The sequence below is a fragment of the Apodemus sylvaticus genome, chromosome 7 (genome assembly GCF_947179515.1).
Source record: "Apodemus sylvaticus chromosome 7, mApoSyl1.1, whole genome shotgun sequence".
In the NCBI taxonomy this organism is placed as follows: domain Eukaryota; kingdom Metazoa; phylum Chordata; class Mammalia; order Rodentia; family Muridae; genus Apodemus; species Apodemus sylvaticus.
In genome coordinates this window covers 5,626,263-5,645,446 of record NC_067478.1, presented here as the reverse complement: position 1 = coordinate 5,645,446, position 19,184 = coordinate 5,626,263, and the positions used below count along the sequence as shown (strand labels likewise).

Here is a 19,184-nt window from a genome sequence, read left to right as displayed (position 1 = left end):
AACCTTATAAAATTAATATCCTAAAGTAAAATCAAATTCTCTGAGGCTCATATAGTTGTGTGTACATACATTTTAATTTAAATAATGGTGTCTCTATATATCAGTATATATGTTTGTGTGTGTGTGTGTGTGTGTGTGTATACACATACTGGCATTACTAAGTAGTAAACCTTGGGCCTTATGAATGTTAGACAAGTATTCTACCACTAACTAAGCTATAGCTCCATCTTGTTTAAAATATTTTTATTTGAAGTCAGGGTTTTGATAACTTGCTCAAGCTGACCTTGAGTCATAATCCTTCTGCATTGTTTCCCTAAGTATCTGGGGTTACAGACACTTATGTCACCAGACCTGACTTCTAGTCCTTTAAGACCATTTTAGATTTTTTTGTAGTCCTGGGGCTTGAACCCCGGGCCCAGGGCAGGTGAGGCACGCACTCTACCCTAAGATACTCCCCCAGACTTCTACTACTTTAACAATTTCATTTTCAGGACTAGGGAAGGAATCTTCTAAGACAACTTATTATCATAATAATCACTTTATTTTCCAAGGAACTTTGTGATGATCATTATTTTAGAGTTAAAAAAAGAACCAAAAAAGTAGGTACTTAGGTAAAGTAGTAAGGGCCTTGAGTCCCAGCGGCTCTGGAGTCTCCGGGTTGTTTGTTTGTTTGTTTTGTTTTTTGTTTTTGTTTGTTGTTTTAAAGGAAGATGGAAAGAAAAAAGAGAAAGAGGGAGGCAGTAGAGCTCAAGTGTTTCCTTCCATCACAGGTTAAAAAGTAGCAAGCTTGTGGGCTCAGACCCACTAGTTGACTTCCTGTCAGTTTGGTTGATAGTCCTGTCAATGTGGTCATCCCCTACACCCCTCTCTCTTTCTAAATGATTATATGCGCATGTACCTGTGTGTACCACATGTGTGCCTGGCGCCCCCCAGAGGCCAGATGCACTGCAACCAGAGTCACAGACAGCTGTAGGCAGTCATGTGGGTGCTGGGAATTGAACCCAGGTCCTCTATAAGAACAGCAAGGGCTCTCAACAACTGAGCCGGTCGCCTCTCCAACCTCACACTCACTCGCTTTATAGAATCTAACAGCAACACAAAGCAAGCTTTTCCTTTTAAACCACACAAACAGAATTCAAACGTTTAAAAGAGTGAATCTGTGTGCTCCAGGGTCTGGATGACAAGTGTTTATAAAGGAACAGGAACTGTCCCTTCTTACCTCACTTCATCCATCATGGTTAGCAAAAGCACCTCCTCCTCTCCTCCCCTCTCTTCTCTCCTCTCCTTTCCTCTCTTCTCTCCTCTCCTTTCTTTTCCCCTTTCCCCTTTCCCCCTTCCTTCCTTCCTTCCTTCCTTCCTTCCTTCCTTCCTTCCTTCCTTCCTTCCTTCCTTCCTTCCTTCCTTCCTGGCTGTCCTAGCACTCACACTGTAGACCAGGCTGGCCTCAGACTCAGGGATCCACTTGCCTCTGCCTCCTGAGAGTTGGGATGTGTGCTGCTGCCACCACCCGGCCAAAGACCTCATTCTTAAAATAAGACCTGCAGCTCAGCTCTGTGGGTGGGATTTCCCCTTCAAATGGTTGTTATAACAGAGTTTTTGAGTAATTACCTTTGCATCTATTTCTGGAATATGCCATGTAATGACATACCAAACTGTTAATAATTAAATTGAATAGCTTAAAAACAAAAAGCAATCTAACAAACAAATAAAAGCAGCCAGGTGTATCTCAAAAGAGACAAGGAAGTACTAAGTCTGTTGCAGTTGGGGACCAAATAAATGACAAGAGGTGGGACCTACTCACCAGTCACCCCCCCCCCCTTAACTTTGTGCCTAGTCATAAAATAGAGGCAATGACATAATGCCCCCACTTTTCCTAGTCTGTTCACATTTGGTCTACAATGGGAATTAATTTAAAAATGAAGAGTAGGGAAAAAAATCCTCTAAAGAAAAGTTACTCCAGGCCAAAAAGTTGGCTAGCTTCCAAGTCCTGTCACCATCTAAGTTTAGACTCTGATGCAGAGGCCTGGCTCCTGAGGGAGCTTTCCCAAGGTTTTATCACAGCAATTTCCATAGCCTTACTGCAATAGCAAAAATGTTTATGAATGTTCAAATGGAAAACATTCTAACAGATAGGAACACCGATACTGTGATCTCCGGGTCTCTGTTGATCTTTGTTAGCTACTCTAGTAAACACTGGGTTATAGCTCAGGGTCTAGGGTAGTCCTCACCACCAGCATGAGTAAGGCCCTGGAGTCCATCCCCAGCACACACACACACACACACACACCACACACACACACACACACACACACACACACACCAACACGCAAGTGGTTTCTAGCTTCCTTTCTCCAACATACATGTACATATGATATGGAATTTCTTCCCCGATAAGATAAAAGTGTTAGGGAACCCAGTAGGTAAAGAAAATGCAGTCGATACATGTTTACATTCCAGGATACTTATCTGAGTGCAGGATTAAATGCTGCAACCAAAGGACCTGCAAGACTGACGGGGAGAATAGAATGTCAGCCACTCAGGTATTTTGGAACAGAGTTGGAGAACTTGGAGAACTCAGTGTCAGGAAGACTGGGGGCTGATGGGAAAGGGATACAGGGGTGACGTAAGCAGTGGTGTGGGCTTCACAGGCCTGAAACTCTCAAGTTTGGTTGCTGCCTCAGTGATGTGTGAGCTATATGACCTTGGTTAAGGTGTTTGACCTCTCTCTGTGTCTTGGGTTTTATATTTTAATTTTTTAAATTGCATTTCCTTGTGTGTGCATGTGCGCGCACGCGTGTGCTTTAAACATTTTCCTATTGTTCACATTTACATGACTGTGTGTTTGCCTGCACAGTATGTCTGTGCACCAGCCGTTTTCACAGTGTTAACTCTGTGGATCCATGGGGAGGGGAAAAGAGGGAAGGGGAAAGGAGAGGGAAAGGAGAGGAGGGGAAGGAAGAGAAGGGGAGGGAAGGGGAGAGAGGGGGAGGGGTGTGCTTGCAGGCTTCAAGTGTCCTTTTCGATTCCTCTCTGCAGTGTTTTTACATCTTTCCTTGCGGGAGTCTCTTGCCCCTCTGATTAGTTCTTATCTTAGGTGGCCTGTTTGTTTTGTTTTGTGTGGTTACTGAAAAGGGAATCCTTTCCAGATTTCTTCCTCTAAAAGTTGACATCATTGGTATGTTCAAAAAAACTACAGATTTTTGATGTTCATTTTGTATCCCATGGCTTGACTGTAAGTATTTATTTCTTCAATCTAAGAATTCAGATGGAGTCTTTAGGGTCTCTTAGGTACTGGATCACATCTTCTGCGAAGGGGAAGTTTGACGTCTTCCTTTCTTGTCTGAATCCTTTTATTTCTTTTCTCTTAGTGCCCTTGCATGAGGGTCCAGCCTAACGTGGGTGGGTCCACCCCAGGGAGGTGGTAGTGGGTTGTATAAGAAAGCAGGCTGAGCTATCCACTGGGAGCAAGGCGGTCGGCAGCACTCCTGCTCCTGCTTCAGTTCTTGCCTCCAGGCTCCTGCCTTGAGTTCTTGCTGGCAAACTAGGACAAGGTAGTACATATGCCTGAGACAGGACTCCTTCACTTAGGCTGCTGGCTGTGAGCCTCCTCCTCTGGCATGTGATTGGCATTGAAAGTTGGGGGGCAGTCTTGTGGGACTGAGGACTAAACCTGCAGGATCTGGTATTCTCTCTCTCTCTCTCTCTCTCTCTCTCTCTCTCTCTCTCTCTCTCTCTCTCTCTCTCTCTCTGAGTCAGGGTCTCAGAGTCTCCCTATGTAGCATAGCCCTATGTGGCCTGGAACTCACAGAGATCAACTAGCCTCAACCTCCCAGGTGCTGGGATTAAAGGTGTATGCCACCATGCGCCGGCTCTTATGTTTAATCCGAAGAATCAGAACTGAATGGATGCCATCCAGATGGTGGCTTGTGCAGAACCCAGAGTTTCAAATTTTCATATGGGCCTTTTCGAGCAGAGGTATTCACAGAAATATTCTATGTTGTGCAAGTGTAGGAGGTTCTCAGCAGATGGAAAAGTCTAGGTAGGGGAAGACAGCTCCTTTGGAGGGCAGTCACAAATATTAAGCACTAAAGGCAGATAATTCTAACTAGGTAGAAAATTGTGCACCTGCAGGTGGCACAGGATTTCACTGGAGGCAGGGAAATCACTTTAGTTCACAAATTCAAGATCAGTCTGCAAAATACAGCTGGACTGTTTATTTATGTTTGAGACAGGATCTTACTGTAGCTCAGACTGGTCTTGAACTTACTGTGTTGGCAAGAATGACCTTGAACTTCAGGTCCTACACAACCACAGTCAGTTACGCCGTGCTGAGGCTACATCTAAGCCCTCCTGCATGGGCTAGGTATACATACTCAGCCCCAGATTTTCTCTTTAAACCAACCAACCAACCAACCAACCAGCCAGCCAGCCCTGCATTCCTATGGTGGGAGCGGATGCTCCCTTTTTAATTTATTTTTTATTTTTTTACTTATTGATTGATTGATTGATTGATTGATTGATTTTTTGGTTCTCTGCATAGCCCTGGCTGCCCTGGAACTCACTCTGTAGAACTCAGAAATCCGCCTGCCTCTGCCTCCCAGAGTGCTGGGATTACAGGCGTGCACCACCACCGCCCGGCTTGGGATACTCCCTTTTTGACTGCACAGCTTCAAGACCCTAGCTCGCGTCAGCACAGACGCCACTGTGCACGCGCGTTCACCCACAGCGCCTCCATATTGTCCACCGCGGCGCTCCGTAGCCAGCCCTTGGCCAGCTCCACGTCGGCCGCGCAGGCGCCCGGGGCGCGTTCACCTGCTGCCGTTGTCGCCGCCGCCGCCGCCGCCGCTGACGGGGCTGGATGGGGGGCCGAGGCCAGCCAGGGGCACCCAGAAAGAAGAGACGCGGCGGCGGCGACGCCGACACCCGCACGACGAGCGCCCCGAGGTGCTCGCGAGCTCCACAGGAAGGCGGCGAGGCCCGGGCCCGGCCGCCCCGCGGGTAGAGACGCAGCCGGCCCCTCGCCGCGCCATGTTCAAGAAGCTGAAGCAGAAGATCAGCGAGGAGCAGCAGCAGCTGCAGCAGGCGCTAGCCCCTGCTCAGGTACGCCAGCCCCCTGCACCGAGGCCCCGGAGGCGAGCTAAAGTTCCTCCGTGACCTTTGACCTCCGTCCCAGGACTTCCCCGCAAACCGTAGCCCAGGACGGCTGTGGACCGTCCAGCTTGAGTCGGAACCCTGGCTTGGTTTCTCCCAAACTCCGTCCCTGTGCAGGGTGACGCGACCCGTCGTGACATTTGACCTCGGAGTTTTCCCCCCTAACGACCGACCCTGTCTGACAGATGGTTGTGATGGGTTCGGGTCCCGCATGGGGAGCTTCTGTCTCCGGTCAGAGACCCTGACTCTGGAGGGGTGACGGGGGCGGGGAAACCCAGGTCCTTTGAAATGTCTGACCTCTGACTTCTGCCGCATATATGACCCATGTCCTCTGTGTTCACTGGGCATTGCTCGTGGAATGGCCAGGTCCCTGTAAGTCTCCTGCTTCCAAACCCTGACCGGGGCAGAGCCTTCCCGGGCCAGGCTGCTCGCAGGAGCTGAGGGCGGCGGTCCAACCACCAAGCCTGTCACGAGTTAGTCACTTCGCATAACTTGGGTGATGGCGGACAGGGCGCAGGAGCAGGCGCTGAACGGGACGGGCACTGAGCCTGTCAGCAACCGTGCTCTTGCGTCTTTTCAGGAAGGTCTTTGCTTTTAAGGGAGTTTGGTTCCGGGCTGGGAAAAGGGGGCGTGTTCGCGTTAGAAACAAACTAACCCTCCCCAGCACTCAGGGTTTCAACTCTGAGGATGTGAATGAGGAGGGGAGGGTTTCTGCTGGATCTCTCTCCCCAGTCTTTCTGTCTCTCAGTGGATTGAGCACGAACTTCTTTACTTTTATGGTTCCCAGAAACCCCATGGCTCAAGACAGGTCGCAGTTTGGCTAATTGGAGAGCAGTTTGAGTGTTTAAATATAGCGACCCAGCCTGGCGTTGGTGGCGTACGCCTGTAATCCCAGCACTCTGGAAGCAGAGGCAGGTGGATTTCTGAGTTCGAGGCCAGCCAGGTCTACAGAGTGAGTTCCAGGACAGCCAGGGCTACACAGAGAAACCCTGTCTCGAAAAACCAAATCTAACCCCACCCCCACAAAAAATATATAGCGACCCAGCTTTCTTTCTTTCTTTTTTTTTTAAAGTTTTTTTTTTTTTTAAGATTATTTATTATATGTAAGTACACTGTAGCTGTCCTCAGATACACCAGAAGCGTCAGATCTCATTACGGATGGTTGTGAGCCACCATGTGGTTGCTGGGATTTGAACTCAGGACCTTTGGAAGAGCAGTCGGTGCTCTTACCCGCTGAGCCACCTCTCCAGCCCGCGACCCAGCTTTCTGTTTCTAGAAACATATTGAGAAGATTTAGGATGCAAAAAAGATTTAGTTACATTACTTTCTTTTTTAATTTGTGTCTGTGTGTTTGTGTGTGTGTGTGTGTGTGTGTGTGTGTGTGTGTGACAACCAAGGTGTCATTCCTCATTCCTCAGGCTTTATCCTTTTTATTTTACCATTTAAAAAAGATTTCTGGATTTCTCCATGTGGGTGTCCTGACTGCATGTTTGTCTGTATGCTGTGTGCATGCTCACTGTCCACAGAGGACAGAGATGGTGTTGGGTCCCAGGGAACTTGAGTCACGCCTGGTTGTGAGCCATTATGTGGGTTGGTCCTCTGCAAGAGCAACAAGTGTTCTCAACTGCTGAGCCATCTCTCCAACACACCCTCTGGCCTGGGACTCACCAAACAGGCTGGGCTCTCTGACCAGCAACCCCGGGGAATCCACCTGTCTGCCTCCTGAGCACTGGAGAACGAGTGTGCCGCCACATCTATCTTTTTTAACCTGGATTCTGAGATGGAACTCAGGCAAGCACTTTACCATCTGAACTGTCTTGCTAGCCCTGGTGCTATTTTAGTGGTAATTCTCTGGGGCCTGTAAAGAATTGGCTGAATGCATTTTTACCAGGAAGCTGATTATTATGCTGTGTTAAAAATAAACAACATTGTAAATAAAATAAAAATATTCTTATTCTAAAAAAATAAACATTGATTTAGATCTCTGCTCCACGTTTTATTTAGTAGTTAATATAGATTACTTAAACCTCAACAACCTACGAGGTAAATGTTATTCCTCCTATAGATGAAGATGTGATGAGACCCAACGATAACCTAATTACTACATAGAATCACAGCTGCAGACAAGTATTGTTTACATAGAATAATAGATGTTGCAAGAGACAAATTAAATGCAGCATATACATTGTGACCCAGTTTTTGTGGCAAAAAGAAATGTATTTTTATAAGTGGCATGGTGGCTCACACCTGTAATCCCAGTATTTGGGAAGTATGAATGATTTCATATTCAAATCTAGTCTGGGCAACACATCGAGCCCATGTTCCCTAAAGCCAAACCAGTAAAAGTGTGTGTGTATGTGTGGTGAAAATATACAAGTTTAAAAGGATGTGTGGTAAGATATTAATTAGGATAAACTATTGCTAAGATAGTTAATACACTTTTTCATATTTAATGTTGATCTTTTCTCTAAAAATAAACTGAAGTTCTTCAGTACCAAAGGGAGTTTTAGTAATAACAAACAGAAGCTTGTTGCAGGTTAAGCTGTCAGAGCTCTCAGTTCCTATAGCTTCTTATTATCAGAGAAGCAAGCACTGGGTCAGACACAACCCTGCATGTAAGACTTAAGAGAATGTTTAAAATAATTGGTTAAATTTTAGTTCTTAGACAGGGTTTCTCTTTGTAGCCCTGGTCTGGGACTCACTCTGTAAACCAGGCTCTGGCCTCAATCTCAGAGCTCCACCTGCCTCTGCACCTGATGCTGGGATTGAATGCCTGTGCTACACCCCCTTGAAGGACTTAATGAGACAGGGAAGACTCTTCTGCTCACTCTTGTTTACTCTTGCCCACCCCTGCCCTAGGCAGCTAAGCAGCACCTCAGCCTCGGCTTGCCTCCATTACTTTTTGTATTTTGTAATGTTTCTCATTATGGACTGTCCGTCTTCTCCCTGCTGTGTGAACTACTGTGAGCTTTGGGAGGACACACACAAACCTTGTGTGGGTTAAAGGTGGTTGGTTCACCTGAGGGGTTCTTTAGTGCACCTTAGTGTAATAACCTGGATTTGGACATTCGGTTTGTGTGTCTCTCTAGAAGCTGATGTGCGCATGCTTTCTGGTTCTTAGCTTGCTTTCCATAAAAAATATTGTGATATATTTGTTTCCAGTGAGTTCCTGTCAGATGCTGGTAGTTTTGGGTAAACTTTTCAAATCTTCCATACAGTAGCAATAGTGATAGAGTATAGGGCCAGTCAGCCTCCCTGTGTGCCACCCTGTCTGCCACCCTGTCTACCACCCTTCCTGCCTTCCTTCCTAGGCTTCAAAATAATTTAACATGATAGTTTTCTACTTCCTAGCAATTTCTGTTAGTCGATGCTAAGGTTGTTTGAATCCTTTCTTTGTGGCCACCATTATTTTAAGTAACTATTTGCTCATCAGATCTGATTATTTATATGATTATTATTATAAGTGTGAATTAAAGTTAATATTTCAAGTCAAGTTTTGCTTAATTTGTTTTTTAAGCAGCACACGTGTTTTAGATTTTTTTCTAACTCTGTAGGATTAACTTACTATAGGGAACATCTTAAAGCAGTTAGATTGGTAGTGGTGTATGTTATAGTGCCTGCCTCATGACTGGACCCTGAGTTCAGTCCCCAGCCCTGTAAACAGACTATGTGGGTGTGTGCCCTCTCTCTCTCTCTCTCTCTCTCTCTCTCTCTCTCTCTCTCTCTCTCTCTCTCTCTCTCTCTCTGTGTGTGTGTTACATAAGTAAAAACAGGTCTTAGTATGTTTGTTCTCATACTAATTATTACTAAAATTACTTAAGTATTATGAAAATGAAGCTATGAAAGGAGAAATATTTTGAGTCTACTAACATCAAGTACACAAGAGTAGGCAAATTGCTCAGGGTAGAACACAGAACCTGGTCCAGGTACTGGGGCAGACATTACTGTTCAGTGGTTTGCTGCATCACAGTGGGAAAATGAAAACTCTGGCTACGAACGTCTGTGCTTCAGGGCACTGCCCACTTGCACATGTTCAGAATGGTACCACAATTAAAACATGGAAAAAAACAATAGAGTTTTTTGTTTTTTGGTTTTTTTTTCTAAGTAGGGCCCTAAAATAATGGTTTATGTAGTAGAAATTTTAAAAACAAACCATAAAGTCCCAGCAAGATGTCTTACAGATGGCAAAGAAGTCCCATTCTGGAAAGATATAACTTTATTGCAAATTTGAGTTTACAAAGTATTTCTGTCTTAAATTATCTTAAATTCCCAAAGAGAGCACAGAGATGGGAAGAGTCTGACTTTACCCTGATTGTTTACAATCTGTGTTCTACCAACAAGGATTCAGATAGTGCTTTATATAGGAATGCATTGTTATATTTTAATAAAAAACAATCTTTGTTTATGTGATTTAAAAAAAAAAAAGAGCAGGGCAGTGGTGGTGCACGCCTTTAATCCCGGCACTTGGGAGGCAGAGGTAAGCAGATTTCTGAGTTTGAGGCCAGCCTGGTCTACAGAGTGAGTTCCAGGACAGCCAGGGCTACACAGAGAAACCCTGTCTTGGGGAAAAAAAAAAAAAACAGGAAAAAAAAAAAAGAATCCTCCATGCAGCTGTCATCAGAGAGGAGAGGGGACAGATAAGTCCATACACTATCTCACCAGCCTGAGAAGTGCCCAGTGCTGCTCAACCTTCCTAATGCTGCAACCTTTTAATATAGCTCCTTTTTTGTAGTGACCCACAACCATAAAACTATTTTCATTGCTGCTTCATAATTCTAATTTTGTTATTTGTGTGAATTATATTGTAAGTAGATCTTTGCATTATGTTTTCTGATGGTCTTAGGTGACCTCTGTGAAAGGATCATTTTCTCTCCGAAGAGGTTGAGACCCACAAGTTGAGAAACATGTCCCTAGACTTAGGGACCTTGACTCAGACCAAACCAGGATTTGTGGATTTGACACTTGGAAAGACTCTCAGGACTCGCTTGTTAGGAACAGAGTTGTAGATTTTATTGACGATATTGCGATACACGTTTAAGTACAAGGCTTAAGAAAAAGAGGCTGTCCAAAGGAAGAGCTGCAGAAGTAAGATGTGCCCACGTGTGGGTGTGGGCCCCTCAGGGGAGGACGTTACTCCGCAGTAGCTGTGTGTTCTGTTTTGGTGGCTCTTAGGCTCCATCTGAAAAGACTGCTTGAGAACCCTTGATTTTTCTCTCTCATTTTGATAATCAAGATACTGCAGTGGCTCTGGAGATGCGACGGATGGACTTATAATCTGATAAATGGAGGCAGGAACCACAGGATTGCAGTATGTGTCCCTCCCTGTAAGTGGCTTTCTGGTGAGACTCCTAGGGACTGAGGTTCCTGGGGCAGAGTTCCCCCATCCCCCTTTTAAGTGTCAAGACCTCCACCCCAGAACTAGCCCTGGTTACACAAACCTAGAATCTTGAACATGAGAGGCTGAAGCAGGAGGATCAAGAGTTTGAGGTCAGTCTGGGTAACATAGGGAGCGACCCTGACTCAGAAAGAAAAGAAAAAAGAAAATAAACCATGTAGACATTTTGATTTACTAGATTTTTCTGGGTCTTCCATGCTAATCATCATTCAGGTTTTTTTTTTTTTTTTTTTTTTTTTTTTTTTTTTTTACAGAAGGAAGTCTCATTTTTTGGTGGTTCATTTCTGTTAGTGAAATCCTGGAACTTGATTTCCTTAGCTGACTAATACCAGTTAGTCCCATGTAGAGAGCTAGAATCTGTCTGGGACCAGGGACCGGGACTGGTTCATCTAAATTTCCTCTCTGACAGTCAAAACAGATGTTCTTGGAAAGATCAAAATGTGACTAAATATTCCAAGTGTGTGTGTGTCACAGTCCATCAGATCCAGGACCTGGTGTGTTAGGCATTGTGCTCTACTACTGGGCTCCACCCTTGAGACTGAAGGGTGGTGGTTAGGATGCTTCTCCTGGAGTCTGAACTGGAGTGTGCTAGCAGATTCTCATGGGGACACGGGCCACATTGTTTCTCTTTGTCAGCTGCTCTAACCAGTGATGCTCTGGTGGCTCATTATACTGTATCTCTGGAGTTGTGCTTGCACTGGGGCTGCTGACCTGAGACACCTGTTTGTTGTGGAAATTCTGAATCTCCTGAAGGAGTGATGCCAACAGTCTTCCATTGTAGTACTCTAGACACTCCCCCTCCAGACTCAACCTCCGGGAGTGAGCAGAAGCTTCCGCCCTACACTGTATGTAGGTCATCAGTCAAGCCATCTTACCTTGTTAGGGTCGCCCTGTCTGAAGCTTCATGGTTCCCCCACGAGTGCAGAGAGACAGGAGAGCCCAGGGCTTGTGAGTAACTCATCCTGGTTCTGAGCTTGCCTCTTTATTTTAAATAAAGCTATTATATTATATTTAAAGCTGGCACACACCTTTGGCTTTAAGACCTGAGGCTTTCTAAGATTCTGGGGGTGGACATTGCTTTGTTTTCACGGCAGCATTACCTTGTGCGGATCCTGGGGTTCTGGGACCTCAGCTGTGCTGGAGCGTGGTGTTTCTTCTGCTTCTCATTCATCTCCAGTCTTCTCAAAATTGCATGAGGCTTACTCTCTGTAGAGGACGCCATATGTAGCTCATATGCCGTATTTAACTGGAAGTTGCCTTATTTCTGGATGACTGAATCTCACAGATTAGAAGACCATTTTTAGGAGGTGAAGTATTTATACAATAAGAGCACTGGCTCATTTCTGGAACAACCATGGTAGACTGCAAAGATGCTTGCTTAAGGGCATGCTGAAAAGTTCCCACTAGTGACTGAAATGTAGGGGTTGTGTGAAAACTAAGCCCATGGTAGGTAAGCCTTCCTTAACTGGAATATCCAGTTGATTAGCAGGGATTGGAGTGGTGTTGTAATAATGAGGAAAGTCCAAGGACCTGTCCCTGGCCTAGGTGTGTGTGGGAGGAGTTACTGAGCAGGTGTGCTGTATGCTGGTGCAAGCCTAAAGCCACACCTGTTTCTTAAAGTGCATCTGCTCAGGCAAAACTTGAGAGGCAGGGGGAGCTAAGTCAAAAGGCTTGTGGGCACCCTGCTAGCTAGTGAGGCCAGAGCTGCTGAGAACTGCTCATGAGAAAACACTGGAAACCCCTCATTCTGAGAGTTCTCATACTTAACAGCTCCAGTAATTAGAGCAGTCCAGCCTCTAGGGGCAGGCTGTAATAGATGAGAGGACTTCCTGTAGTAACTAGCTGACCAAAAAATTACTGTGGATGGTTGCTTCCTTTTCTCTTAGAAAGCTGGAATTAGTTGATTTCAGAAAGTTACTAATTCACAATAATTAAACTTCACTGGTACCTAAAGAGATTTGAAAGTGCAGAATTGTACCTATTTTTCTAACAATTTATTCTCAAGTGTTTGTGAACTTTCCAGGTAATGCAGCCTCTAGTACAGTAAATTTAAATATAGTATATCCTACCAATAAGAATATTCAAATTTTGTGTTTTTGGTATCTTTAAACCATGTTGTTCAACCTGGGATTAACACTTTTAATTCCCACTTTTAAAAACCATAGTTAAAAATATGAAATACATTGAAGTATGTAGATTTGAGACTTGGTTGCTAGCTAGAGGGGCTTCGTGGTTACAGAGATAGCACGGCACCTTGAGAGTACTCCAGGAGGCTGGTGCGATGTGCCTGGAAGTCTCCTCTAGTGTTTAAGGAGAATACAGGTTAGAAGACACAGATCATAGAGGAGGGAGGGGCTCCAGGATCCACTCCTCAGTGTGCAGCTCTTGGCAGTTGATAGCTGCAGGGAGGGAGGGAGGATCGTGGAAGTTTTTATGGTAGGCTTCTCATATTGCACTGGATGTCCCACGTCATACACAGATGGTCAGCACTGGTTGAGCTTGGGAGGGGGAGAGGGATGGTGAATATGATCATGTTTCATTGTGTGTGTGTGTGTGTGTGTGTGTGTGTGTGTGTGTGAGTGAAGAGTAAAAAAAGAAAAGAAAAAGAAACTATATCTCATGATACAAAGTTTACATGCTGTGAAGACTGGGTCTGTAGCTCAGCAGTGGGGTGATTGGCTAGATGTTGAACACCTGGGTTTGAGGCCTAGCCTCTATACCTTGCACTAATTAAAAGTTGGTAAAAGCTTTTGTTTTAGGGGTGTCTCTATGAATCCTGTAGAAGTATGGTGACATTATTATTATTATTATTTACTGTGAGTCCCAGAGAAATTCGAGAACTAGTCATCTAAAGTGAAGTGGTAAGGTAGACAGGGAGTTAGAAGGTCTGTGTGCTAACCTACTTCTTGAAGTGTCTAACCTGGGCAAGTCATATAAACATTCTGAGCATCTAATCTTATCAGAAAATTGAGTATGATATTGTGTGCTCTTTGCACCTTTCAGATTGATTGTGAAGACCCAAAGTGAGAACCTACAAGAAGCCATTTGTAGTTGTCAACAATGGTTTTACTTAACAGGCCTACATGGTGCTGCACTGGGTATTACATTTGCCTTGCACAGCTGAGACAGGTGCTTCCAGTATTGTGATGGTGTTCACAAGGTGCTTTGTGTGCATGTGCAAATACTTATGAGGATGCTTAGAGCAACACCTGAGGAGCCTCTGATGGGTAATGAAAAGGAAAGGACAAGGACAGGACTCCAGGCTTGTCATCCGGAAGGTCCCACACTAAAAAGGAGTCACCACAGCATTAGTGCTTCTTAGCCTAGTGACTGCACAGTTCTCTGCACCAAGTCTCTGTTATAAGGCTGTCAATCAAGGTGCTGTCCAGGTTGTTTTCTTTTCTTCATGCCCATCTGGTTGTGGTGGAGTTCAGTCAGTGCTTGGGGGTCTTGATCTCTCTGTGGGTGTTGCAGAGTGACTTCCAGCAGTTCCTGCTGTGTGTTCCTGTAGGCTTTTGTTTTTATTGAGCATAGCAAGAGCACAAGTCTCTAGCCTCGGTCTCTGTCCTGTAGACCAGGATTTGAAGGGCTTATGTAAGCAGTTAAACTTACCTGAGTATTTTTTTTTTTAATTTAGAGTAAATTCATTTTTCAGCTAAAAATCATGTTTTACAACCCCCCTTTCCATCTATGGTAATACGTGATATGTTTCTCACAGGGCAGGGGTCATATGGGACCTACCACACTAGACAGGTTTTTCTTCTATGGGGTTGAGGCTCTGGTCAGCTAATGATAAGCTGCAGGCAGAGAGACGCGAGTGTGAGCCTGGATGGCAGCACCAGTTTTCTTAGCAAATAGCTTGCCCTGCAACCCCCATGGAGTCCAGGGCTTTGCCCATGTTAGGCAAGTGCTCTACCACTGAGCTATGTCTCCAGCCCTTTAAATGTGTCTAAGTGAGAGAGCCCATTAAAGATTCAGGCTCCCAGAGACCACTGCTTTTCTTGCAATTCTCTCGTAGCATCAGAGAGTGATGTGTGATTTCTGGGCACAGGGTGTTTTAGTGTTCATTCTTCATCGGTGTATACCTTTAACAATTTAAATCACTTTGTTTATGTTCATCCATAGTCGATGAGGCCTTCTGATTAGACTCATAGGAGGCTGAGATGTAAGACCCATTTTAAAATTCACATTAAGATATACTTTCAAGTAAAAGGTCTCTCTCTAGGCATCTGGTCCTTTCTTGGCATTTGGGTATTTGGAGAGCTGAATTAATAGCCTAAAGGTTTCTTAGCCATTAGAGAATCACAGCAGGGAATTGGTTGATCTAGAGGCATTTCCTCTAGTTAGTGGTAGTTTTTTTCTTCTTCTTTTTTTTTTTTTTTCCGAGACAGGGTTTCTCTGTGTAGCCCTGGCTGTCCTGGATCTCACTCTGTAGACCAGCTGGCCTCGAACTCAGAAATCCACTTGCCTCTGCCTCCCAAGTGCTGGGATTAAAGGCGTGCACCACCACTGCCCGGCCAGTAGTGGTTTCTAATTGCTCTTTTCTAACAGTTTATCACCTCAGTCCAGGGAGGGGCTCTTCCCTTCCTAGTGGCAGCCTCATGGTATCTCACTCAGTCTTTGCAGCTAGCTTGGTTTGAAAATTGGTCCTAGGAATAAGAAGAAAAGTTACAGCTGTAAACTGTGAAGCCTCACAGTGTGCGTGGGTGCCGAGCATTCAAGACCTCAGGCCTCTGTGCTTGTGTAGCAGACCCTTTGCCCAGTTCCCCGGTTGGATGAAAAGCTGTCTGTGGAGTAAACAGGGTTTAGTGGCTACCTTTTCTAAAACACACAGACTTCATTATTTATGTGTATTCTAGATGCTTAAGCCATTGATAAAGATTTATGACACATTCATCTATTTACCTGTTTAGAAACTTTATGTCCTGGTTTACATTGTCTTGCCTCGAATGTGGAGGATATCTTATCCCTTAAGGTGACTTGCATATAGCTGACTTTAGTGAATTGTATCCTGATTTTCAGGTCATTTTTAGAAGAGACATGTGTTAGAATTCAGTTTAGGCAAGAGGAAGAGGAATTTATTATAAATACTTTGTGGCTGACAGTTTCTCCAGGGCTCTGTAGAGTCAATTGCTACATCCTGGACTCTTAATAAAAATGTTGCAAATGCTCACCCCTGGCACCAGCATGGCACCTCCTACTGCACTGCACTCCCTTGGCCGTTTCCAGGTCTGTCCCTATGCTTACTAAAGGGTGACCTTAAACTTTACATGTCTATTTTCTTACTTGTGACTCAGCCTCACGTGGGTGTGAGTGACGATAGATTTCAAGTTCCCAAATGCAGATAAAGGCAGGACAGAGCTAGTAAGTCTCTAGGGCTTTCTGAGAGCTATTTATTGACGAAAGTTATTAAGCATGGGTATGCAGATGTGTCCTTCCTGTCATTTAATTCAGTCTCAGCCCTGCTTTCCACAGAAGGGTTACTCCTGCTCGGAGATGACATTCCTATCTTCTCCAGAGTGGATGGCCAACTGTTTGCACACGGTTTACTCAGCATGTACCCTAATGTGAAGTGTAGCTCATGGTTGTGTTTCTCTGTGGTGTATGTGTCACGTGCATTTGTATGTATGTGCACTGTGCTCATGACCTCAGCTCTGCCCTGACTGTAACAGTGTGTTCTCATAAGGGTCAGAGTTCCACTTGTCCACTGGTTCGCTCATGTGGGTGGCAGGGTATTCTTCAGTGTTTTCTTTATAAAGCGGTGTAGACGTGAAAGTGTAAGGGGGCAAGCAGGTGGTGAGTGAGCTCAGAGCTATTGTTACAATGCACAGGTCTTTGTGCTTCGCTTTCATACTTTGAGGACTGCTTTTAGCTCACACGAGAGTAGACGTCAGATGCCAGGCTTACTGGTCTGTGTCTTTGTCTGTTTGATGGTTCTGGTAACCAGGCTGTTACCATCTAGTAACCAACTGTGCTGTGTAAGTAGATCCAGAGAAAGGCTTCTGACTAGAGAGGTGGGCCCTGCTATTTAACTGTAAATTTCATAGTATTGAATGTTTCAAGGACTTTAAAGTTGAAATAAGGTTCCCCAATACTATCACCCTAAATTTAGCCACACCCTTATCTTATGTTCTGCTAAAACATTCTGCTGGGTTGACGATTGGGTCAAAGACCTAAAGGCTAGTAGCTAAGTCTAGTAGTTGATTCTGTTATAGTTTTCCTTTCCTGCTTTTTTAATCTGCCCCTGTTCTTTTTTGAGTTCCTGGGCATGGAATAAGGAAAGAGCTGCGCAGGGCGTAGTGTATGAGTCACTGCTATCTTCTAATTTGTACAATCATTTTTAAATGTAGGCTTCCTCCAGCTCTTCAACACCTACAAGGACTAGAAGCAGAACATCTTCATTTCCAGACCAGCTTGATGACGTGACACCCGACAGAGAGGTTAGTGCAGGGCTCTGACATTCTCTCCAGAGGCTGAGCTGTGTGTTTGCCTATGGTAACATCCAGGGACCAGTGGTGATGACTCAGTTATTTAATTTCTGTTTATTAATAATTCAACTGGCTTTTTTCTTTCTTTTTTTTTTTTTAAACACAAATAACAGTTAGCTCTTGTATACTGTTTTTTGGAGAAAATTAAAGAGGATAGGTATGTTTATTTAATATTTGGAGCTATCAGAATAATTCAGTGATGTTTTGTTCAACATAGCATCACATGGAGAAAGACCCTATATTTTTGAAACTGGTGGTTAGCAACTAAAACGTAGAAACAACTTACCTATAACAACTGGCATGACATATTCATCTTTTTTGTATCTTTTTTTTTTCTGTGAGGTACAATATAAATACAGGAAGGTGTGAAGAGATCGCTCAGTCCAGAGCATTTGCTGCTTTTGCACAGGACCTTGGTATTTGTGTCTTTGTGTGGGTAGGCTCAATTTTTTTCAAAACCTTCTTTAATTTAGGGTTCTTAAATACTTCAACCTCCCTTCTAGCCCACCAACCAGAAGTAGGGGAGAAAGAAGGTTAATAGGGAAAAGTGGTTGTGGGCCTGTATAGAAGGAGCTCCTTGTGGTGAGTCCACCCTTTGTTGTCAGGATACCAGCAGTCCAGAATCACAGCGAACACCAGACCCAAATCAGTAGCTCGACTCTGCTCAATCCAGCAGAAACAGCAAGGCTCTACCGAATCTGACAAGTCAGTGGAAGTGGCCAGAGTCAGCCAGATACCATGAGAAGCTCTTTAACATGTTTCTCTCTACAAAGTGAAGACCAGCAAAGAAGTGAGACCAGTGAAGAGCAGCGAAGAAGCAGCAATGCAAGAGCATCCTCTCTCTGTTTGCAGGGCTCAGTTTATATTCTTTCTGAACGTCTTGGGCCCTCTTAACCGTCTGTTTTCAGCCAAACATCACATACCCTCTCAAAAGACAGCATCCAGAAAAACATCATGGGTCATGACTGAGTTTTCAAGGAAACCAAAAATTTCCACTTCAGTTTGGTTCCAAGCACCCACATGTGGATCCATCCTATTATCACTCCAGTTTTAGGGGTTCTGACTCTCTGGGAGGCACTGCCAGAGAGGAATGGATCTGTTGTCTGTAGTTACAGGTGCTCCTAACCACTCCTTGTCTCACAGTTACTTTACATTTGTGGTTTATGTCTGTGTGCCACGTGTGTGCCTGGTACCCACGGAAGCCAAAGAAGGTGTCAGGTCTCCTGGAACTGGAGTTAAAGATGATCATGATCATGAGCCCACCACATGGGTGCCAGGAATTGATCTTGGGTACTCTGGAAGAGCAGCCCTTGCTTTTAGCCTCCAAGTCATCTCTCTCTATCCTCTCTTTCCCCAACTCCTGACCCTAAAATACTTATTCATTTTTAGTGTCTGCTTGCATGTACATAAGTGCATCATGTGGAAATTACAGTTTGCTTATCTGTTGGGATGGCTGTCTCTTGTGAGCAGCTTTCTCTTGAGGGCTCAATGCCCAGCAGCACTTCAAAAGGAGAGAAGAATTTGTTGTTATAGCAACAACTTGGAAGTAAAACAGATATGTAAATATAAAATCAACATAAGATACCTACTATACCATTTGAACCCAGGATTTCTGAGACCATCTAGGGTATCACAGAGACCCCCACCTAATGAACAAACACACCAAAACAAATAATTTGAAGCATTTTTTTCCCTCTAAGAATAGGAGAGGCAAGTGTGTGCTATTTTCTTTTGACTTTTTAGTAGTGGGTGCTGGGCAGGACACATAACAAACGTGTAGGCTAAAACCATGTCCTCTGCAGAGGACTTACCTACAGAAAACTTCGAGGATTCTAGTAAAAACGATTAGAGCCAGTAAGTGAGGTTAGCAAGTGAGTGCGGATAAGAGGTTAGTTTACATTATATTTAATTGGAATAGTAATTTTAAGACACCCCAAAGTGAATTCTCCTGCAGAGGAAGGTGTTTGACAAAATCTGACTGGTTTGTGATAGAAACAGTAGGAGAGGAAGGAAACTCACTCACATGGTAACAGGGTTAAGCTACCCACAGCTAGCCTCCAGAATGGAAAAAGACATAACATTAAAAATGTTTGTTACTTTATCTATTTTGTGGGTGTGGGTGTATTTGTGTGCATCATAGTGGAAGTCAG

The 19,184-nt window shown here is 44.4% G+C and overlaps 1 protein-coding gene across 7 annotated transcripts in view; it reads left to right on the top strand.

Annotated features, from left to right (window-relative positions):
* Positions 1–4,781: 4,781 nt before the first annotated feature.
* Positions 4,782–19,184, top strand: part of Golga4 (golgin A4) — an 84,700-nt gene continuing 70,297 nt past the window's right edge. For 3 of the 7 annotated variants that reach the window (XM_052187020.1, XM_052187016.1, XM_052187015.1), the window contains exons 1-2: positions 4,783–5,100; positions 16,897–16,986. In XM_052187020.1, the coding sequence (XP_052042980.1) occupies positions 5,029–5,100; positions 16,897–16,986 (162 nt within the window). In that variant the 5' untranslated portion in view covers positions 4,783–5,028. Of the gene's footprint in view, positions 5,101–16,896; positions 16,987–19,184 lie in introns of all 7 variants that reach the window. The other 4 variants (XM_052187022.1, XM_052187021.1, XM_052187018.1 and 1 more) reach the window with 2 other exon arrangements.